The 15,288-nt window shown below is 41.7% G+C and overlaps 2 protein-coding genes across 4 annotated transcripts in view; both read right to left on the bottom strand.

The window, feature by feature from the left end:
* Window positions 1-9,717, bottom strand: part of rbfox1 (RNA binding fox-1 homolog 1) — a 119,708-nt gene extending 109,991 nt beyond the window's left edge. Inside the window, exon 1 of the mRNA XM_044050393.1 lies at window positions 9,669-9,717. Within this exon, the coding sequence (XP_043906328.1) occupies window positions 9,669-9,686 (18 nt within the window). The 5' untranslated portion in view covers window positions 9,687-9,717. The remainder of the gene's footprint in view (window positions 1-9,668) is intronic.
* A 64-nt stretch (window positions 9,718-9,781) lies between these two features.
* Window positions 9,782-13,401, bottom strand: LOC122784944 (tubulin beta chain-like). Of its 3 annotated transcripts, none has more exons than XM_044050389.1 (2): window positions 12,082-13,401; window positions 9,782-9,828 (listed from the first exon to the last, which is right to left on the bottom strand). In XM_044050389.1, the coding sequence occupies exons 1-2, from the start codon at window positions 13,397-13,399 to the stop codon at window positions 9,782-9,784; spliced, it is 1,365 nt and encodes a 454-aa protein (XP_043906324.1). In that variant the 5' UTR covers window positions 13,400-13,401. The 3 variants fall into 3 exon arrangements, with proteins under 3 accessions (XP_043906324.1, XP_043906321.1, XP_043906322.1); XM_044050386.1 differs by lacking the exon at window positions 9,782-9,828 and having other exon boundaries at window positions 12,062-13,137; window positions 13,234-13,399; XM_044050387.1 differs by lacking the exon at window positions 9,782-9,828 and having other exon boundaries at window positions 12,062-13,233; window positions 13,366-13,399.
* Window positions 13,402-15,288: the final 1,887 nt, after the last annotated feature.

Below are 15,288 nucleotides of genomic sequence, written 5' to 3'. Positions count from 1 at the left end.
GGCTGCAGTCTTGTTACGTGTTATCACTGCACCGTGTCTGGGGTCGGCTAATAAGTCCCTCAGTGACTGACTGAAAGAGAGGGGAAATGAAGCAGTCTTTTAACAAGCCTTTGTTTGAGGTATTAAAAAGTGCTTCAAACAGAGAAAAACTCATCAGAAATAACCGTGCAGTAAATTAAGACCCTCACATGGTGACATGTCTTATTTAACGGTGTGGAGCCCCCTCATTAACTCTACAACATCATATACTGTATGGAACTCCATTATTCAACCAATGCAATCAACTCAATACGTATGGTTATTATTATTATTATTATTATTATTATTATTATTATTATTATTAATAACAATAATAATCATTCTTTCTTTGTGTGTGTGTGTGTGTGTGTGTGTGTTTGGCTCCACCAACCCTGTAATTGTGTTGTTGTAATAAAGCTTGTTGTTTATGTTCAGTCAAATGTCTTTAAAACAACAGATTCTGATGCACCAGTAAAATGAGGTGAAACAGTGTCTGTTCCCATGACACCAGCAGTTTTACAGGCTGAACAAATGGTGAAGCGCTGGACACGACTGTGTCGAGCCAGCAAACATTTCAACCGAGCTTTTCCACTTTACTCAGAGAGAAAGTGGTAATATCTCAGGGCTTTCCTCCACCAGCCTGACGTCTCGTAATTAGAGAAGGGAAAGAGTGTGTTCCTTCAATTAAACGACACAGCAGCAGGAACAAGGACTGCCCTCTTTTTGTAAGGGAGACTAAAAGAGCTAAATAAATATGCCAGCACATAATGATCTGGAGCGTGTGTGTGTGTGTGTGTGTGCACTGAGTAAATATTGGCAGTCTTTTAAACTGGTTGAAGTAATTGATGATCTCATTTGTGAGAGCTGGGTGGAGACTAAATGAGACAGCAGAAATGTCTGCTTCCTCTCGAGCTCTTAAAGCTGATTTGTCTGTGATGTTGGGAGATTTTTCAAGTCCTTCTCTTCTACTGGAAACAAGTATTAGTCTACATAACAAGGGTTAAGTAGAGCCACGTAACTGTACCAAGGTCGAGATCAATGCAGTTCACTTATGATCAATTATCTGACTGGTGGGGAAAAAAAATCTTCCTAAGCATTTTTAACAAATCAAATCTAAGGCATCTGTGCAGGTGGAACACCAGTAACCACAGGGGTCATGAAGGCAATGATGAACATTCTTAAACAATTCTAAAGCTATTATGTATTTGCATATTAATGCATTACATTTTCTTTCATTAAATATGAATATTAAATCATGATTGATGTTGACTTTCACAGATCATGTTTTGCGGTCTGCGTTGTGAAGCATTCACTGTACGATGAATATCTTTTGGACGTAGTCTCTGTTTATTTCTGACACAAGGCAAGTGAAAGAAAACTCCCATGAGGATGTGAAACTCAGGGAAACGTACCCTCTCTCCCACAACAGGGGTGGGGTGAGGGCAGACACACCCTTAAAAAAAACAGAAAATCATGAAGGCAAATAAAATAAATTCAATAAATTGCAGTACCTTAAAAAATATACTGTATTAACTGACCCTGTTACATATATACACACATGTATATGTATGTAATCGTGAAAGCTTCCACAAATGTGAATATTCCTTCACCTGATCAGGTAAATGGTTTGTATTTATAAAATAGCACTTCACTCGTCCCCATGACCACTCGACGCTGCTTTCCACTGCAGTTTTGCCATTCACCCATTCACACACATACTCGTTGCATCTGTCAAAGCTATGGGTCATGGACTCCCACATGTTCCCACACCATACATTAACAGCCACTGCTCCAGAACACAACATTATGCTTTCATTGACTCAACACTGGGTTGGTTCAGAATCACAGTTTGCCGTCAACACTGATGGATTTAATGGAATTCTTCATTCTTGGAGGAGCTAAAGCCAATCACAAGTGACATAGGGCGAAAAGTGAGGTTCACCCTGGACAGGTGGTCCATCGCAGGGCCAACACAATGATGATAGACAAACATCCTTCACTCTCACACTCACACCGACAGTTCAGGAAGCCAGAGAACCAACATGAATCCCACATATCTGCAGAGAGAGCATGTTAAAAGTGCTCGTACACAAGACAATGATGAATAAAATGTCAAGGTGGAGTTTTAAAAAATGCTCTCTTGAATGAACAAGGACATAAGATAAAGGTTAGTTGTTGTGGGTGGAGCTACAGAACGCAGACTCAAAGTTACAAAGAACAGCGTCAACAATGTTACTGACGTTCATCGCAGAAATGCTATTTGAATATTTAATGGTAATATTCAGCAAATATTGAAATACTTTAAAATCCAGCACATGAGAGCTAGTGAAGGTAACACAGGGTGCACAGCGTGCTGAGCTAAAGGTAGCAGCAAACACGATGCATTCAAAGACCCTGGTGAAGTTCTTCACTTCTGCAGGATCTACAGCGTAGAGGAGCAGCTACAAGATGCATTCAAGAAATCTCTTAAATGTCATCACCTCTGCAAACACACACCAACTTCAACAATGACTTTCAGAGATGGAGAGAGTGCCGCTGTCTGTCTGTAACGTACAGAGAAGATCATTTTAACAAGCTGCCAATGACATGACACTCGTGTGCAGCTTTGAAACGACTGCAGTGTTTAACTTGTAAAACACCAAAGTCATTTGTGCTCAACATCGTATCAGTGCAGGAGGACGAGATCAAGACACACACAGAGAGAGATGTAGCTTAGCATGCTCTGATACAACAGCAGCGTCAACATTCTCAGCCTCTGTCTCAACTGTCACTCCATCGCAATACAACCTCCACTCTGACTTCACCTGTATCCACTGTCTGCTTTTCCCCCTGTGAACACACACACACACACACACACACACACACACACCACCTGCCTTTCACACTGCCTGCCTGCCTTACCTGGGCACCTGCACACACACCTGCCCCACACACAGCCACCTGAACCACCACACACACCACACACACACACACCTGCACCTGGTGCCTGCACCCAGCACCCCACCCCACCCCACTGCAGCACATGCACCTGCCCTTTTTACCACACACACACCTGCAGCCTGCCTTCTGCCTGCAACACCACCACCCTTGCTGCACAGCGCACACACACACACACACATGCATACCTGCCTTCCCACACACCCACCACCAGCACATGCCTACGCACACACATGCTGCCTTACCACACACCACCACCCCACACCTACATACACACAAACACACCACATACCACCTGCACACACACACACACGCACACAAAACCACCTGCCACTTGCACCACCTGCATACACCTGCAGCACACACACACACACACACACACATGCACACACACACACACAGTCTGTGGTGAAGTAGCTGCTATTGATTGAATGTGCTGAGGTGTGTGAGGAGGAGGAGGAGGAGCACAGTGTGCAGGGCAGGAGGAATAAACTACCCTCAGCTCTCAGCTAATAGATAGCACAGATTGCCCTGCTTGTGTGTGTGTGTGTGCGTGTGTGTGTGTGTGTGATGGTGCAAGCTGTTAGGCAGAGAAGCTTCTTGTCTTTTCACAGGCTCCAGTGAGTGAAGCACAGCGTGGAAACGCTTCAGGCTTGATGATAGGGCCGATAACAGGCCTGACGTGGCTGAAGGAGCCTCACTGGAGCTCGGCCAGCAGGGAAATGTGATTTGGTAAATAGTGCTGCTTACCTGCGTGAGACAAATAGCCCATTTGGCCAATAATCAAGACAGCTGCTGGGTAAAACTTTGGACAAAGATGAGGACGAGCACATGAAAGGCAGATTCTTTTCACATGAAACAAGCGTTAAGTCTGGTTTGGAGAACGGACCTCCTTAACCCAAACCCTAGTTTAGTTACAGCTTTTCTGACAATCTAAAATAATTTAGAACCCAGATAATCCATGGGTTACCAATGGATTAAAGTGCCCTGCATGCACTTTAATCCATTGTCCCCAAAAATGCCCCAGGAACTGACGGCCCGGTCCATCCATCTGTCCAGCGACTTTCTACTGTCTCAGAAGAGGGCGGAGCCAATCCCAGCTGACATAGAGCAAAAGACAGGGCTCAAATTATCTCAATCAATTTAGCCGATCTGATTGTTTTTGGATTGTGGAGCTGGATTCTCTCAGTCGAACCGGGATCAGAACCAGCGACTTTCTTGTTGGCTTGTCCACTGCTCCACCATGTGGCCCAGCCACAACACTGTTAAAAACAGCTGCTTCTAATCATGTTCCTACCATCTGGAAACAAGCCGTTGTTGTATTAAAGCCAGACGTGAACAATTAAAGGTTCATTTGAAATCGCTCTGTATTTTCTGAAACCTTTGGAATCTCTTCTCAATGAATGAGTGAATGAATGAATGAATGAAGGTAATAACATGTCAGACCCCTGCTCTTCTTATGCCAGTAACATAAACCATCTGAATGCAGACGAAGTGTTAATTAAAGAGCATAAACAGGCAGATTAAGCCTTTCCTTCTGCTGGTACTGGAATAATCTTCAGAATAAACTCAAACTCGTAACCTCTGAATGATTATGAACACAGACTGAATGAATGAATGAGAGTTGTAGCGACTTCCATTAACTGATAAGATATTATTATCCACCTTATTCTTTGCTTTACTGTCAGATGATTGTTGATTATTGTTTTGTGATGCTTTTTTAGTGTGAGAGCATTGTGTAGTCAGACAGATACACAATAGTATATTCTATATTATTTATGTTCAGAATGAGTTCTTCTTTTAATTCTTTTTCCTCAAATGAATCACAGATTTTGTGTGATTGTGGCGGAAGTGGGAGGGGCTAAAAACTGATGCAAAATACCTCTATTAGGTCATCTGATGTCAGGTTTTGGCCATTTCGCACCAGTGGTATCACAACGAACTTTGTGCGCTCACCTCCAAACTTGTCGTGTATTATTTTTGTTTGTGGGCGGCAACTAACGATCATTTGTTGATTATATTCTCCGTTAGTTGTTGATTCATAAAATGTCAGAAAATGTTGAACCTTGAATGAAAACAAACCAAAGTTCATCAGTTTTAATGATTTCTTTGTTTTACGGAGCAAAGAAACCAGAACATATCCACATTTAAGAAGCTGAAAAATGAAAAACAAACAAACAATGAATCAATGAATCGATGATGAAAATCTTAATGAATGGTTGCAGCAGTCAACAGCTTTAACTGATGCTACGGCGTTATCATTCTCCACAATAGATAAAACTAGCTGTGCTGTTAATAAACTACAGCATCAACAGTGTTTAATGTTGTATATTACACACACAGGTCCAGAGCTCTGCAGTGATTGGTCCTCTGTGTTCTCTCACACACACACACACACACACACACACACACACACACACACATGTGTGTTTAAAGGACAGATGGACACAATTCAAATGTCTGAAAACAAAAACTTGTTGTTGGGTTTTATTTTCATGTCAGACAATCTTTTCAAATAATGGTATCAGGCATGAGAATGGTGCTCTGGCGTGACATGTGAAATACTGACTTGCCGATTGCGGCCCACCCTAAAAAAATTCCCCAGTCGCCATTGTAAGTAGCCCCTCCCCCTGCTAAACCACAGTTAAGTATTTCTCTCAATTTAACACTTAAAATTACATTTAAGATGAAATAATTAAAGAACGTCTGCCCTTCAGATGTCCTCAGTCTCTGTGTTCTTACTGACTCCAGGGCTTTCTCTAATGAGGACATGATCTTTGAGAAATATTAGAGTACCTTTAATGAAAGATTATTCTCTGTGCAGCAGTACACACCTTTAAACTGAGATTACAGTACACACCTTTAAACTGAGATTACAGTACACACCTTTAAACTGAGATTACAGTACACACCTTTAAACTGAGATTACAGTACACACCTTTAAACTGAGATTACAGTACACACCTTTAAACTGAGATTACAGTACAACATTTAAACTGAGATTACAGTACACACATTTAAACTGAGATTACAGTACACACCTTTAAACTGAGATTACAGTACACACAGAGATTACAGTACACACCTTTAAACTGAGATTACAGTACACACCTTTAAACTGAGATTACAGTACACACCTTTAAACTGAGATTACAGTACACACCTTTAAACTGAGATTACAGTACACACATTTAAACTGAGATGAAGCCGGGCTCCACAGGGCCTGTAACACATTTACAAAAAGGTTCACACACATAAAGAGTTTATTGGAAACTGCTTCATGAATGAGGGACACAACAATCACATTATCATTGCACTCAATTTCCCAAGAGTTCCATACTAAGTTTTCTTGGCACTGAGAATTGTCCTTTATTAAGATTCACACTCTTGCAGCTTTAAAAAAGAGAGATCATGATAATTCACATTCAATTTGATGCATTTTGCTTGTGATGCAGGATCCATGCTTCATAAAAATAAAACAGATTTAGGTGTGATGCACATTGAAAAAACAACTTGCTTTTGTTACTATTGATTAGAAAATATTATGGAGAAATGTTTAAGAAAGTTCATGAACGATGTTAATGTTAAGTTCATGAACTACTTCACAAAAAAGGTAGATGACATTCGCTCTTCTTTCTCAACCCCACCTCCTGATCTCACCACTCTACCAACCACACACTCAGCTCCTTCTCTATCCTCTTTCTCCTCTCTATCTCAGGATCAAGTTCTTTCCCTAATAACCTCTGCCCGCCCCACCTCCTGCCCCCTTGACCCTATCCCCTCTCACCTTCTTCAGTCAATTGCTTCTGATCTTCTTCCCTTCCACACCCACCTCATTAACACACCTCTATCATCTGGTTGCTTTCCGGACTCTCTTAAATGTTCATGAACGATGTTAATGTTAAGTTCATGAATGAAGATAATACTTAGACTGCTGACATCACATGTGTCAGAGTGACAGTCACAGTTGATAACAATCAAAGTTCCTCAGAGTCATGATACAAAACTGTGATTCCTTTAAATGACTGGAAATAAAAATGCAAACGGTCTCATCTTCCAATATGAACATGAAACACTTTTAATTTGAGGGATGTTGAAGAATAACAACCCACAGGGTGATTGTTGACCTCACTTATGCATCTAAGGGTAAATGTGTTCAGATTATTGAGGGAGAGACTTGGGCTTCACATGCCAACAATGTCTTGGGGCGAGGATGAACTCAGAGAGCTCTTTGTCACCTGTGACAAAAATTGTTGTAAACGTACAACAGAATGTCATTGAAAATCATCTTGATGGAAGTCATTGAAAGTCTTCTGTCGTGAATAATGAACAGAGAGTCTTGACCCTCGACAATCAATCATCACATGTTTCCAGTGGACACAGAACATGCAGATCAGGTTTACTGGACACTCTAAACTGACCGTAGGTGTGGATGTGAGAGTGAATGGTGAATGACTGATGTGTGGGATAAAGAGGTAGAAAATGGATGGATGGTTGTGAATCAGAGAATTCAGCTTAAAGTGATCACACTGATGAACCTGATTCTAGGTTTATCAGCAACAACAACTAAATATCTGAGATATCACACACAGTGCTGCATGAACAGGCTCATTCACCTCATATTCCAATATTAGGTGCTGGATTATGCTTATGCTCTATATGACTGTTATTAGTGACCATCACTGCTCTGCCTCCCGTGCCTGTCCTTCTTTAATCTGACGCATTAACGCTTTAAAGGTTCAGGTTCAGACTAGTGTAGAAAGTTATCTAGTAATATTACGGACTGATCCAGGTCTAGTATTTGAATGACGTATTTTGCAAGCATCCAGACCCCTCAGGTCATCATCAGGGACAGGTTTACTCAGCTTCTATGGTCCTCACCTGTGGAACAAGCTCCCTGAACACCTGAGGTGAGCACAAACTGTCAGTGTGTTTACATCAGGGTTGAAAACATTATTGTTTACTGCAGTTTTCTGATATTGCCCATTTTAACCACATGTTAACCACATGTGCTTGTTTTCAATCATGTTTTATTCATTTTAAGTTAACAGATGCTCTGTCTAGATGAAATGGTAAGAACTGGTAAAAGAGACTTATTGTTACTTATTTTATTTAATTGATTTTGTTTTCATTTCCAATGTTTTTAATTGCAAATCACTATGAAGTGTAAGAATGGAGCTATACAAATAAACTTGCCTTACCCATAAACTCATTTACCTCTGTGCTAAACCACAAGAATACATTTAATACAGTAATCAATCTATCAAAGGTCACCATGTTACAACCACGGTAGCTGGTCCAACTCTTGCCCTGTGCCATGACAATTTGTTATTTTTTGGTTTCTTGAATTCAATTTCATTAAGTAAGTAAGTAATTATGAAATGAAGTCAAATGTAATACATATATGGATAAGAATGTTTCCATTTGTTTGTACACACATGTGGTTTGTGTTGTTTAGGACAGCTGGGCCTTCAGCAGATATGCATTTATGTAAATGCCTGGATGTTGGAAGTTTGATCACAGATTCTGAACAAATTTAGATAAGAACATGTTGATGAATCCCAAGTTTTTGTGTCAAATGTTCACACACACGGTAAAAGCACAGATGTTTGGGAGTGAGATTACAAAGTCATATTCTCACAATGAGAAGAGGTTTAAACTGTTAAGAAGTTGCTGAGATAATGACGATAATAATAATAAAAACAAACATATAATAATAATGATGATGATATGGATCAGATCCAGGTGTTGGTCGAGTGTATGATGCTGCATATACAACATTTCCCATTGTAACAGACATAATAATGTTGACATTATCAGTGAGTAGATTCTTACCCAAATTTAATGGGAACGTACTTGGTCGCTCGCCTACGCATCAGAAATAAGATCTGTCGAAAACTGTAGACAGGAAGCTGCTTACAGGAGGACAACAATTAAGTCCAACCCCCTCCTGGTCTAAACTGTCAGTGACATGTGATATAACTATTGTAGTAGTCTGAACAACGGTTATCAGTAGCAGGTCTAGGTTCTATGAAGAGGTCCCAGGGTGTTCCCAGATAAAGGAATGAATGCAGTTAATGTTAATGTTGTGTTATTTGCCTTAAGCACTTCAGTGGACTGTTCACAATCAGAATGGACTTTACTGATCCACCAAAGATAGACACACACGTCTAATATCAAATCAAATACAGTGAAGTGTCTCTGTGAGATGGACGAGAGCACTTCAACAACATGCTCAAGAAATACAAGCAAACTATTTACACGTCCTAGTCCAACAGTAGCAGAACTGAACTGCATGTAGAATGTGACATGATGTAAAGCAGAGGTCACAGAGGTGACATTCACCTTGTTGTACGTCGGACAATCCAAACATTCTTGGAGACGTTATTTTAATGTTGATTGTGTTGCTTTAAACAAGGTGCTGCTCTGAGTAGTAAACAACAGGATGTACCTGCAGAGATCTGATCATGTGACTGCTCACACGTTTTACCCCGGTGCACTTCTGAGTCATTTGTTAACTTCTAATGCAGAACATTGTTCAACGTATGAACTCCAATGAATTGGTAGGTAAAACATTTGCACCCAACTTACTTCAATTAAAATCTGGATTACTGTCATATATTCACACAACAAACTTCAAATTACACTTTGCAAAGTGGATATAATTATAGTGCACACACACACACACACACACACACACAGAGAACACTTACCCACAGATACATCATCATGACGACTGGACAGATGGGGACTCTCCCTCCTCCTTCACTTTTTATACAAGTTGTGTAACCGAGAGTCTTGGTCTCCCTCAGTCACCAGCGCTCGCTCAGTGTGCATCACACAGATGCTTCTCTTCCACTTCCCTTTCTTTTCCTGGGGTGTAAAATCCTGCTGAGCCACCACTTCTCAGTGTGGACTGTGGATTTCACTATTCATAAGTGTGTGTGTGTGAGAGAGAGAGACAGACAGACAGACAGACAGAGAGAGAGAGAGACTAATGATTGGATCCACTCTATGCAGCAGGATGCAATGGTCTGCCACTGCACAATGTAAATGAAGGAGGGAGACAGGAGAGGAGAGGAGAGGAGAGGAGAGGAGAGAGAGGAGGAGAGGAGAGGAGGGAGAGGGAGAGGAGAGAGAGGGAGGGAGGAGAGGAGGAGAGAGGAGAGAGGGAGAGGGAGAGGGAGAGGAGAGGGAGAGGAGAGGGAGAGGGAGAGGAGAGGAGAGGAGAGGAGGAGAAAACACACACAGGCACATAAACACAGAATGTACACTTACTGTATAGGTTAGTATTGCTGTCATACAAGTGAACAAGTAATAATTGTGCATGTTACATTACATTCACCCTCGCATGGTTCAGTGGGGTTAAATCCAACCCTGGTGCATTTACTCCTTAGTCCAGTTCATTTGGATCGATGTGAAGGTGGTCCGAAACCTCTGATGTGGAACAAACAACCGGATTGTGGTCTCCGACTGCTTGTCAGTCAACTCTGGAGCAGTTCACTGACTTTCCTCTCTCCTCCATCAGGGCCGCTCACCTGCCAGCAGAGCAGATGAACATGAACCTACAGCCTACACATCGCACCAATAGCTGAGCAGAATTTCTGATCGCATGACTTTGGTTCACAATTTATACACATGAACCAAACCAGATAAACAATAAACATGTGTGTACTTCATTAGGGGTCTCTGGTTATAAGAGTTATAAGAGAATTTTTCTAAACTCTTATATTTGTCCAATCATATTTTTATTTTTATGTTTTATGTGCAACTTTTGTCTGTTGGAATACACCTCTGCAAAAATACAATAACATAACTAACATCATTATACTGACAGGTGTGAGGTCATTTCATACATATAGAACACTTTCATGACTCTTCTTCTTCATTTTTCAAATTGATTTTCAGGAAAAACATGGAAGTCGCAGGTCAGCGAGTCGATCACATGAAGATAAAAGCATGTTTAATTTTATCAGAATATACACACCATCCAGACCATTGAGGTGTTTTCCTATAAATACACATATATGTATATATATATATATATATATACATATATTATATTTGAATTCAAATGAATCAATTAAGTTGACATTTAAAATGTGAAAATAATAACAATAAATATATATGCATTTATTAAAAGTATATCACTTATTCATTTATCAACACACTGCAGGTGGCGGTAACGAGGCGACGATCATTCCAATTGCAATGATCGTACTTGTGTACTCCTGTACTTGGCGAGTATGTACTCCACTTCACAAGTATGTACTTGCGTACTCCCGTAAGTCATCAGCCTCAATCCAAGTACTGTTCCAAAAGTACGTGAGCAGCGAGTATGGTTTTCGCTCCGCCCATTTTACCAAGTATGCATCGGGTGGTGACTTGTGCCATGTATCCCAGAATGCATTTCTCCAGAACATAACGGCAGAGAGAAGCGGCGCAGGTTTTCTCGTGGTACTTCTCACAAGTGAAATACGATGTGGTGTTTCATGTTCCTACGACCTCTCCGCTCGTGCTGTATTTATGTGGCTCTGCTGTGGAGGTGGAGCTGCTGCGTATCCACTCCGACCTTCCGCAGCTGAGCAGACGCAACATTCACAACCAGTGAACTTTGACACATTGACAAAGATCAGAAATGAATAAAATGAAGAGATTAAGAGTGGATGGTTATTTGTCTCTAGATGGCTCTGTGACGGACTGTCACTGTGCCACACCTTTTATGGTAGCAGATGGACGGATTGATGGAATTCTGTGCTCTTCTACAAAATGTGAGAATTTTTTACTACTTGGCAAAACACAAATATGCAGAAATGTGACAGACCTTTGTTTATATTCAAAACTTACAGCTTTAAATATATTTTAAATAATGCTTTGAAATGCATCATCATCACTGTTTTATGATCAGTTCATAATCAAATCGTAGCACCCTCAATTCAAATGAAATTGTGACAAGCGGGAAGTGTTATGGTAGGACAGCAACTTTTGAGAACTTCAAATGTCACGGCTTCAAGTGGAAATATTGTGTCATTTAGTTTTTAATTGACTGAAATATTGATTTTAAAACAAATTCTCATTTTGGCGCTACACAATTCTTGGTAGGCGTTTAGTCCATCTCTTCTTCACCTTCCTCATCAAACTCGCCCTCTTCCTCAGCAGTGGCGTCCTGGTACTGCTGGTACTCGGAAATCAGGTCGTTCATGTTGCTCTCAGCCTCAGTGAACTCCATCTCATCCATACCCTCGCCTGTGTACCAGTGGAGGAAGGCCTTGCGGCGGAACATGGCGGTGAACTGCTCTGAGATGCGTCTGAACAGTTCCTGAATGGCTGTGCTGTTGCCTATGAAGGTGGCGGACATTTTGAGGCCCCGGGGAGGGATGTCACAGACCGCCGTCTTAACGTTGTTGGGGATCCACTCCACAAAGTAGCTGCTGTTCTTGTTCTGCACATTTAAAATTTGTTCGTCCACCTCCTTCATGGAAAGGCGGCCTCGGAAGATGGCTGCGACTGTGAGGTAGCGCCCATGACGTGGGTCACACGCAGCCATCATATTCTTGGCATCGAACATCTGTTGCGTGAGTTCAGGCACTGTCAGTGCTCTGTACTGCTGGCTGCCCCGACTGGTCAGCGGGGCGAAGCCTGGCATGAAGAAGTGCAGTCTGGGGAAGGGAACCATGTTAACGGCCAGTTTCCTCAGATCAGCGTTGAGCTGTCCAGGGAAGCGCAGGCAGGTGGTCACCCCACTCATGGTGCTTGAGACAAGGTGATTGAGGTCACTGTAGCAGGGCGTGGTGAGTTTGAGTGTGCGGAAGCAGATGTCATACAGGGCCTCATTATCAATGCAGAACGTCTCATCGGTGTTCTCGACCAGTTGGTGGACAGACAGGGTGGCGTTGTAAGGCTCCACTACTGTGTCTGAGACCTTTGGAGAGGGCACCACACTGAAAGTGTTCATGATGCGATCTGGATACTCCTCTCGGATTTTGCTGATGAGCAGTGTGCCCATGCCAGAGCCAGTGCCTCCGCCCAGCGAGTGCGTGAGCTGGAAGCCCTGGAGGCAGTCGCAGTTCTCCGACTCCTTCCTCACCACATCCAAGACAGAGTCCACCAGCTCTGCTCCCTCTGTGTAGTGACCTCGCGCCCAGTTGTTACCTGCTCCAGTCTGGCCAAAGACAAAACTGTCTGGTCTAAAGATCTGCCCAAATGGACCAGACCTCACAGAGTCCATCGTCCCTGGCTCCAAGTCAAAAAGCACTGCACGAGGAACATACTTCCCACCTGCTGCCTCGTTAAAGTATACATTTATTCGCTCAAGCTGCAGGTCGTTGTCCCCGTGGTACGTCCCGGATGGGTCAATACCATGCTCGTCACTTATCACCTCCCAGAACTTGGCTCCAATTTGGTTGCCACACTGGCCTGCCTGCAGGTGCACGATTTCCCTCATTGTGGTTTCAACATAAAATGTATAAACGATGACGCAGTCAGACCAAGTTTTCACTGCTCCAGTACTGCAGCAACTAACTGAGACGTTAGAATTGTTTACCAAACGTTAGCTTTTGAGTTTTATGGCTGTTGGCTAAACATGGTTAAGGACATGATGTCATATTCCTTTGTAGTATCGGAGCTGATGCCTTTTATCTGTTTAAGTGTAGCTGAGATAATGTTGTTGCGTGTGAAGAAAACATGAAGAAATGAAGGAAAATGGCCGCATGTGTAACAGAGCACTCCAACTTTGTGCCACATATGCATAGACGGGTCCTTGAGACACATTTCAGGATCCCGGAGGTGAATTTTCAAAAGACAGACAAAGCCCGCGGGGTTTGTCTGTCCACGGCCGTCTGAGTATAAAGCCAGTATTTTGTATTTTCATATTTTTATTTTTACCACCACGTTGGTCCATGCTAACGTCAGCTGAGCTCACGTTAGCATCTTTACAGCTCATTTACATCTATGCTACTGTAAGCACAAATATTTATTAAATATATTAAACACAACTCATCACTGGTCAGCTGACCGTCATTTCGTGGTCTGTGTTGTTCAGCACATCAGACGTACTCGGCTCCTGGAAATCAGTAGTGTGTCTATGAAGAGACTGTTGATGCTCACGATGAGCTACAATGAGTCTGACACTTTTCTTTCTTTTAACCAAAAAATCTATTTCATGTTGGTTGTGGTTTATTTTCTAGCCCTTAGTGTTGCTCTAACTATTCAGCCTCCTTCCACGAGTCTTTACTGCACATGAATGCAGGCTAAGGTGAAACAAATAACTTCATTATTCACAAAGGAAAATATTAATCAAGGGTACAAATTAAAATAAACAAGGAGAAAGTCTCACACAACATACAAACAGAAAAATAAATAATGCAACATACACAGAATCTAATGTGGCACAGCTGGAGGAGCAGACACTGGATGGTGTGAAGGACGAGGAAAACAATCTTACATAAAATCTGAACCAAGATTTGAATTTTTGTCCAGGAAAACAAGCTGTGAACATTCTAACTATGTCTATATAGACTATGAATAACATTAGCATGTTAGCATTCAATGAAAATGACCATCACTTGTAAACATTGTGACTTCTTGAACAAAAATGGGAATAAAAATGAAATCATTCTCAAGTGAAAGCAAGATGACTTTATGTTGCTCACTTATAAATGACTTATAATTGTCTACCAAACGTTACTTTGATACCTTTGCTGCTTTACCGTTGACAACTATATCACATTGTATACTGTGTGATTATTAGCGACGTCTTCCTGCTGGAAATGCAGACCACAAACCCTCTGGGTTTCCAGCTTTTCCATTTCAGTGTCTTCTCCAAACTCTGGGTGGTCGATAGCTGATTACAAGTCTGTCATTTATTTGACAACTAATTACACAACGAGTGTTCTGACCACGACTCGGTAAGAAGGTGGTGTGGCCTATGGCTGTGTGAGTGCAGTGCATTGTGGGAGTTGTTGTCGTTCATCCACATGAGCCAAAGGCACCTACTTCAAATATGATTTCACTACATAGATGATCCAGTTTTAATAAACATTCATCTTTCCAGCTGTGAAATATTCCTTTAACAAGCCTGAAATCAAGTTGTCCAGTGGGCCAGTGATTTCACCACCTAAGAGAAAGAGTAAGCTCATGATTTTTGGTCTGAAAAATCAAGTCCTTGCACTAATTATATCAACATACGGTTGTATTCTGGAGCAAGTTAAGGTCTTCACAATTACATTCATTTCTTCCTAGGCCGACAGTGGACTTATCTCAGCTTGAAGAGATATACAGTTCACAAATCCAAAAGTAGATTAACGTCTACCCATGAGTCCGTGGCTCAAAGAG

This window comes from Solea senegalensis, linkage group LG19 (assembly GCF_019176455.1).
Source record: "Solea senegalensis isolate Sse05_10M linkage group LG19, IFAPA_SoseM_1, whole genome shotgun sequence".
NCBI classification, from domain to species: domain Eukaryota; kingdom Metazoa; phylum Chordata; class Actinopteri; order Pleuronectiformes; family Soleidae; genus Solea; species Solea senegalensis.
The sequence above is the reverse complement of the archived record's forward strand: the minus strand, read 5'-3'. Positions and strand labels throughout refer to the sequence as shown.

What these genes read in the sequence shown, in the direction of transcription:
- LOC122784944 (XM_044050389.1), bottom strand. Translation starts at nt 13,399, where the DNA reads ATGAGGGAAATCGTGCACCTGCAGGCAGGCCAGTGTGGCAACCAAATT. An exon ending in GGGCGAGTTTGATGAGGAAG is followed by an intron (nt 9,829 to 12,081) that starts GTGAAGAAGAGA and finishes TTTACACCCCAG; the next exon opens with GAAAAGAAAGGGAAGTGGAA.